The sequence below is a fragment of the Megascapheus bottae genome, chromosome 20 (assembly GCF_031878675.1).
Source record: "Megascapheus bottae isolate mThoBot1 chromosome 20, mThoBot2.hap1, whole genome shotgun sequence".
NCBI classification, from domain to species: domain Eukaryota; kingdom Metazoa; phylum Chordata; class Mammalia; order Rodentia; family Geomyidae; genus Megascapheus; species Megascapheus bottae.
This window is the reverse complement of record NC_143528.1, coordinates 25,871,249-25,878,700: the sequence shown is the minus strand read 5'-3', so window position 1 is coordinate 25,878,700 and position 7,452 is coordinate 25,871,249. Positions and strand designations below refer to the sequence as shown.

General features: G+C 39.2%; 1 protein-coding gene across 1 annotated transcript; it reads left to right on the top strand.

Annotated features, from left to right (window-relative positions):
* Positions 1-204: 204 nt before the first annotated feature.
* Spcs3 (signal peptidase complex subunit 3) lies at positions 205-7,093 on the top strand. The gene is made up of 5 exons (XM_090354168.1): positions 205-516; positions 1,718-1,793; positions 3,494-3,568; positions 5,791-5,906; positions 6,754-7,093. The coding sequence occupies exons 1-5, from the start codon at positions 374-376 to the stop codon at positions 6,884-6,886; spliced, it is 543 nt and encodes a 180-aa protein (XP_090210294.1). The 5' UTR covers positions 205-373; the 3' UTR covers positions 6,887-7,093.
* Positions 7,094-7,452: the final 359 nt, after the last annotated feature.

The following is a 7,452-nucleotide window of genomic DNA, read 5'->3' as shown; positions in this document are numbered from 1 at the left end:
GGCGGGCCTACCTCGAAGCTGGCCCCTCCCTCGCCCCTCGCTGATTGGTGGCGGCGTCAGGCTGAGGACGGAGGGGCGGGCTCAGGGCTGGAGCGCAGCTCTGACGCAGTGGGCGTGTCATAGTGGGTAGGTGCGCGCGTCCTGGCGTGCCGCGCGCGTGCGTCGGAGAACCGGAAAGGAGGCGGGGCCGCGGCGGCAGCGGCGGCAGCGGCGGCAGCGCGCGCGGTCCCCCGGAACGTGCGCACCGCAGACGGCGCGGATCTCAGGATACCGGATCCGCCGCGGGAACGGTGAGAACCCGAGATCCTGTGTGAAAGACGGCGACGGGCAGCGGCGGCCGCGGGGGGGGGAAAGCTCGTGAGAGACCGTCGCGATGAATACGGTGCTGTCGCGGGCGAACTCGCTGTTCGCTTTCTCTTTGAGCGTGATGGCGGCGCTCACCTTCGGCTGCTTCATCACCACCGCCTTTAAAGACCGGAGCGTCCCGGTGCGGCTGCACGTCTCTCGGATCATGCTGTGAGTGCGGCCGTCGGACCGTGGGTGGAGTGCGGGGGAGAGAGGCAGCGACGCCGGGAGGGCGGCGGGTGGCAGGGGGTGGAGGGGAGATCGGCGTCCGCCCGGGCCCTGGGTTCGCCCCTCTCCTCCCCGTCCCCCAGGCCCGGCGTCCCGGGCGCGGATCCCCGGATCCCCCCGGACCCCCGGCGCCGCCGTCCACTCCCGGGCTCGCTCTCAGATGCGCCTCTCAGGCGGTCCCCGGGTCGGAGGCTCCGCCGGCTTCCTGTTCCTCTCTTCTCCCTCGTCCGTCCCCGGCCAATGAGGGAGCAACACCGCAGCAAACCCACGCCGCCGCCTCCCTCCCGCCCGCCCGCCCGCCCGCCCCGGGGCCCTGCGGCGTCCGCGCCCGGGGAGTGGGGCCAGAGAACCACCCCACACACTAACCCCGGGCAGCTTACCCCGGGTGTCGTTGGTCACCGGAGTTTGCCCTGCTTGACATTCCCCGGTGAACCGCGCGACTGCCGGCAGGCGACTGGGAAGTTAGGCTGGAGACCCTGCCGCGGGTGCCAGAGCCTCGTCCGAGACTCGGGACGGACGGTGTCACCGGCTGCTTTTTAAATGTAGTTTTCCTTCAACCACACGGGATGACAATGTCGCCCTCAGCGACCTGCTCCGTGTCCCCTCTGGCCCTCGCTTCACATGAACTGGTGGTTGGTTTCCACGATTCAGCTTTGTGAGTGAGGGCTTCTTCCAAGAGCACCGAGCGAACTCCCCTTGAACGAGTTACTTTCCTGGACCTTACTATCCCCTTTGGTGATCATTTAACCGGCAGGCATGGTCAGAGAATCGAGATAAGTGTGACAGATCCATAGCAGATCTGACTAAACAGTCAGCACTTCCCAGTAGCAGCTGTTCTTGTCTTTCCCACACCACCTGTAGTCATACGTGTTCTCATTCTACCCATTGTATCTGCATTATGTCAAGTATTTAGTGTGGGTTGTTTTTTTTTAAGCATTTAGTGTCTCAAGGTATATGAAAATAGCGAGGAACTTTTACATCGAATGAGAATGCTTACCTTATTGCCACACTTTAGGTTTCACTGAGTATAATTTGTGCTTTCTTAGCATTGCTGTTTTACTTGTGCACAGCTTCCCATTGTTACGTGAAATTTTTTTTGTTGTTACGTATGAAGGATAGTAAAACCTGTACCCTTTACTTCTAGAAAAAACGTAGAAGACTTCACTGGACCTAGAGAAAGAAGTGATCTGGGATTCATTACATTTGATATAGCTGCTGATATCCTTCGAGAACCTGTTCCTTTGTGTTTTGTGTAGTTTTGTTGTAATAAGATGCATGGAAGACTGTAGATTGGACTCTGCTGTCCAGTCAATTAGACATTGGTACTTTTTCATTTACATTTTCAGGAAATTATAGATTTACAAATTATTTGTTTAAACCTATTTTAAATTCTGCATGGTAACTTTACGATGGTCAAAATTCACACAAGAAAGCTTGGAATTTGGGGAGGAGACTACAAAATTAGATGACTTGGGTTAAGTATAAAAAAATATTACCCAAGCTCCTACTGTTCAGGAACAGTTCCCAAAGAACCCACCTCATGGCACAGAGAAATATATTTAAAAAGTGAATTACATTTTTAATTATTTAAAGGGCTGGCTGTTGGAATCATTACTGTTAAACGATATTAGGATTTTCCATTCTTTTCATAAAAAACATTTTCTGCTTTTTTCCCCCCTCCCTTTTTGAGTAATGAGGTTTGCCTCAAGCCTTTTTTGCTCTGTTTTTCAGATAACGTCTTCTGCTTTTGCCCTGGGTAGACCTCTGACCACTATCATCCTACTGCTTAGCTGAAATTACAGTACTGCATCATCTCCCCAAGCTTCCTTTTTTAAAAGAGGATCTCCAAAGCCTACACAGGTCTTAAACTTCAGTCTTGCTGTTTATGCTTTCTAAGTGATGAGATGTCAGGTGTATACCACCACAGCCTTCACTTGCTAGTCTAAGACTCTATGATTAAAAATGGTTTAATGGAGTCTTTTAAGAAGTAGATAGCATCAGAAATGTGGGCTGAACCTCATTTGTGTTATTTTAAAGATCCACCTAAAAAAGAGGTAGTTTAGACCTAGTGTAACGAAAATTGTGTGTCTTGAGAATTCCATTGAAATTTCCTGATGTCCCACCTATCTTATTTGTACATTATCAATTTCTTCACCTATAATTAATTTAGAATTTCTTAGTGACCTAATCTGTAATATTTGAAATTTTATTTATTACAAAGAACATTCTTAGATTTCTCAGATTTTAATAGGTATGCATAGTTATAAGTGAATTGTCACAAATCTGTTCCTTCAGTATGTAAATGCATGTTCTAAATGTCCAAAATTTAAATTTGTGTTTGTATAACATCTACTTAGGTCAATTGTTAATAATGCCAGCAGTTTCATGGTTAATTGTGGTGAGTGAGCCTCTACCCCTAGCTGAATGGAGCCAAATAATGTTCAGTTGTCTCATCCCAAAGCAATATATATATATTGAGATACTTCGAGCTGTACTGGCATGTAACCAAAAGCAACTTACACACATTTATTATGTTTTGTTACTTACTTAAGAGTAGATAGTTTAACCTTAGAGCTTCAGTGCGTCAATGTTTTGAAATAAGCCCTCATTATTTTGGACCTACTGAATTATTACAGAAAAATACATTTTGGATTTATTTTCCTAATAATGAAAGTGTTTCTTTTAGTAGTGTTTGCTTTTGCTGGGGAGAATGTAGACAAATTTTATTTGGTTTTAGAATGGGCTGTATTATAAAACACATCTTATAAAGATGCTCATTTTAAATGTTTTTATTAGTTGCTCTGGATTTGTACCAATTTTTTTTATTAGTATGATATAGATGGTTATTGTAATATCACTAAGATCAGTTTAAAAATTTTGTACTGCCTTGTCATTTATATATTCCTTAATCTGTTCACATCTAGAGAATATATTTGATTGGAATGTTAAGCAGTTATTTCTTTATTTATCAGCAGAATATTCAACAAAAAATAATGTAAGTATATATAAGTATAATGTCATAATTATATATTCTTACTCTTTATGAAAGAAGATAATTTTTTTTCATTGTAAGTGTATATAGAAATTAGGCTATTAGCAAAGTTTTTTCTTTTGGTAGACTCCGTTGCTCTATATGTGCTATCTCTAGCATTATATGCAGAAAGGTGTTCATGAAAAGTGATAGGTGGAGAGGCCGGGAGTTTGGCCTATTGGTAAAGTGCTTGCCTAGCATGCACAAAGACCCAGGTTCGATTCCTCAGTACCACATACATAGAGAAAAGCAGTAAGTGGTGCTGAGGCTCAAGTGGTAGAGCTCTAGCCTTGATAAAGTCCAAGGACAGTGCTCAGGCTCTGAGCTCAAGCCCAGGACTGGCACAAAAAAAAGGTAGAAATGTAAGAAAACAATTTGGAATGTCCAATAATATATTAAAGTAAAAGGCTGAGAATTTAAGCTTTGCTGATACTTTGTCCATAAACTGGCATTCATACTTAAATTTAGTCTATTTCAGAAACTCAAACCTTCTAGTAACATGTAGATATTTTTGGTAGAAGAGAAAGAATTCTGTAGATCAAATGTTGAACATGTTATGTTGTTGCATAACATTTAATTGTTTAAACACATTGAGAATTTCATAAAAATATTGCATTGTATAAGTGAATTACATTATTCACTTTACCTAAGTGTTATAAAATGGGGGGGAAATAGCTATTAAAAGATTTCCTATAAAGAAAATGCAGAGTGAAGATAATGTTGTGGATATATGTAAACAATAGAAAAGTGACAAAAACTTCTTGAAAAAACTTTTTTTCTCGATGTTAAGTTCCATTACAGGACTGAAAAAGATAAGTAATCTAAGAAATTTGACGAAAATATATAATAACACTGGCTAAGAAAACTTATTGATGGATATTATGTAATAGTACATATGTCATGTGTATAATGAAGATGCATATTTTTACAAGTTTGTGCTCAAAATAATTCATGACTAAAAATTGGGATCTACAGCCAGTGGTAAGATGAAAAATGATGTTTCTGAACCCTTAGTTTCGTATGAATGAGGAGGTTACACTGCTGCTCAGCGAAGTATTGTTGGACATAAAATATTCTCTTTCCACAATTAAAATTAGTGGTTTGGAAGCATAATTGAATCAACAAAATTTGAAATCTATAATTAAAAACTCTTACTATCAGGATGCATAATCAAAACCTTAAGATTATTAGAATATTTTTAACCTATCTTAGTACCAACAATGTGGATTTTTGTGGTCTTTTACATTGTATCTAAATAACTTCTTTTATTATAAAATTATATTAGACTCATCAGTCTTGAGCACTTGAACAAGTCTTATTATTTATAAGTTTAATAATGAAAAGCTCTAGAACTATTAGATTAAGACATTAAAATGATTATGACATTGAAAATAGTCTTACAAAACATTTTTTCTGTAGATAAGGTACATTTTGGGATTATTTTAATAGAATATTATTAAATTGTTTTACTGTTGATATTAAAGACATTATGTAACAGACCTAAAATATCAAAGTGAAATATATGGAATTAAAATGTTGTTTGTATGTTATTTTTAGTTGAGTAGTTCTGAATATTTCATCAGTTGGAATTAACTATAGTTAAAGGTGGGTCTTTTTTTAAATCTTATTTGTTTTCAAGGGATAGATACTATTTAAGTTATCAACTAGAATTTATAGCACTTCGAGTTATTTTATGTTGAACAAAGATTCTATTCCACATTTGTCTTTTTGGTTTTTTTTTGTTGGTCATGGAACTTGAACTCAGGGTTTCGGTACTATCCCTTACCTTTTTTTCCTTAAGGCTAGAGCTCTACTACCTTGAGCCACAGCTCTACTTTAAGTCCTTAATTTTTTTATTGGAAACTTGTTTGTGATTTGTTAAAATACAGTGGCTGTAAATAATTGTCTACCTCTAGACAATTGTCTAGAAATTTGCAATGACATTAATGCAAACAATCTTAAGCCTTTATTTCTTAGTGATTCCTTTAGTGGTGTAAAATTTAAAAGGTGCACCAACTTTTTTACATGTATCTGTGAGTGTCGTTTTACATGTGTCAGTATTGTAGCAAGTCCATCAGAGTGCACCCATTCAGGTGTCAAACTGTTTTCTTACTGATTCTGCTAATTGGAAGCGATAAGATGCTACTTCTGAATTATCTAATTATTTAATGTTTGTTTCAATGTAGGCTCTGAACCAAGTTGTCCTTTGGGACAAGATTGTTTTGAGAGGCGATAATCCCAAACTGCTGTTGAAAGATATGAAAACAAAATATTTTTTCTTCGATGATGGAAATGGTCTCAAGTGAGCAGTTCTTTGACATTTTTACATTCAATAAGATGTAGAAGGGAGATGATTTAATGTGTTAGACAAACTGAGGAATGTAGCTCAGTAGTAGAGAGCATGAATAGAATGTGCAAAGACTCAGCAGTCCCCAACAGGACAGAGAACAATAGGGCAGGTGGCAGGGAGGAGAAGAGATGAAAGCAAAAAGAAAATTGGGGATGAGAAGAAATGCATCAGGATCTAAAATCTGTAACCAGTTATCTTACAGTTTGTGAAGTGCCGTGATTCAAGTTAACAAAGTCACCAGCTTCTATTTAAGGGCTTGCTTGTGTATGATAGGGCTAAGATGATAGGATGGTCTCATTTGTGCTCTGCCATCTAAACAAGGGTCAGGAATACCTCAGTGAGAAAGTAGCAAGTACAAGTCTAGGAGTTAATACTGAGGTTTCCAGTATTCTGATATGTTATGAAATTAAGCTCTTCTTTAAGAATAGCTAGTTATCTCTCTTTTGCTGTCCCTTGGCTATCTCACATTTCACCTTGTTGTCTGATATATTGTATATATTCTTATTTGGTTATTTGAAATCAGATAGGGAAGAGGGAAAAACAAGATGAGGGGCGAGGGTGGTGGGAGAGAAATGGGGACCAAGACATGAGAAAGGGTATCAATGTGTGTGAAGTAATGCACCTTCTATCTGGTGAATATAATGTAACCCTTCTATTAATTACAATAAAAAATATATGAAAAAAAAGAATAGCTAGTTGTAAAGAAAATGCTTGACACCTTAGTACTTGATTCAAATATTTGTATTAAATGACAATTTTTTTTTGCTGACTTCTATTATTATTTCTTTTTTTTAAATAGGGGAAACAGGAATGTCACTTTGACCCTGTCTTGGAACGTTGTACCAAATGCTGGAATTCTACCTCTTGTGACAGGATCAGGGCATGTATCTGTCCCATTTCCAGATACCTATGAGATAACGAAGAGTTATTAAACTATTCTACATTTGAAGCAACATATTTTTATACTTAATGAATTATATCTCATTTGTCTTTTCTCTTACATCTTCATTTGTTTTTGGTTGTTACTTTTTTCAAAACTTGTTTTGAGGGGGACTATTAAAAAGAACCATCAAAAGGCATACAAGAAGGAAAAGATTAATGGGCAAAAGAAACTTAAGTTTCACAAACCACACAACGAACCAGGTCACCAGGGTGGAATATTGCAGGAGTGGGGTAGCTATGTGTAAGAATTTGTAAAAAAATAATAAAAAAAACCATACACGCACACACACACATATATATTTCAAATATTCCTTGTTTATTTTTCTTTATGGGATATGAAGTGACCATAAAGAGGTGTTGACATTTTCAGGTGCCTCTAGGTTATATATTTGCATTCATGCAGGCTCACATTAGATGTTATTTAGGTATAGACATTGTCTTTTAGGGTATGTTAATTACCAGAAACGTTATTAGTATGGGTACTTGTTAAAAGCCTGGTTTACAAAATTTATATGTGATAGAATTTTATTTTATTTGTCTTGAGAATGCCCATAAT

What these genes read in the sequence shown, in the direction of transcription:
- Spcs3 (XM_090354168.1), top strand. Translation starts at nt 374, where the DNA reads ATGAATACGGTGCTGTCGCGGGCGAACTCGCTGTTCGCTTTCTCTTTG. An exon ending in CACGTCTCTCGGATCATGCT is followed by an intron (nt 517 to 1,717) that starts GTGAGTGCGGCC and finishes CTTTACTTCTAG; the next exon opens with AAAAAACGTAGAAGACTTCA. An exon ending in AATATTCAACAAAAAATAAT is followed by an intron (nt 3,569 to 5,790) that starts GTAAGTATATAT and finishes GTTTCAATGTAG; the next exon opens with GCTCTGAACCAAGTTGTCCT.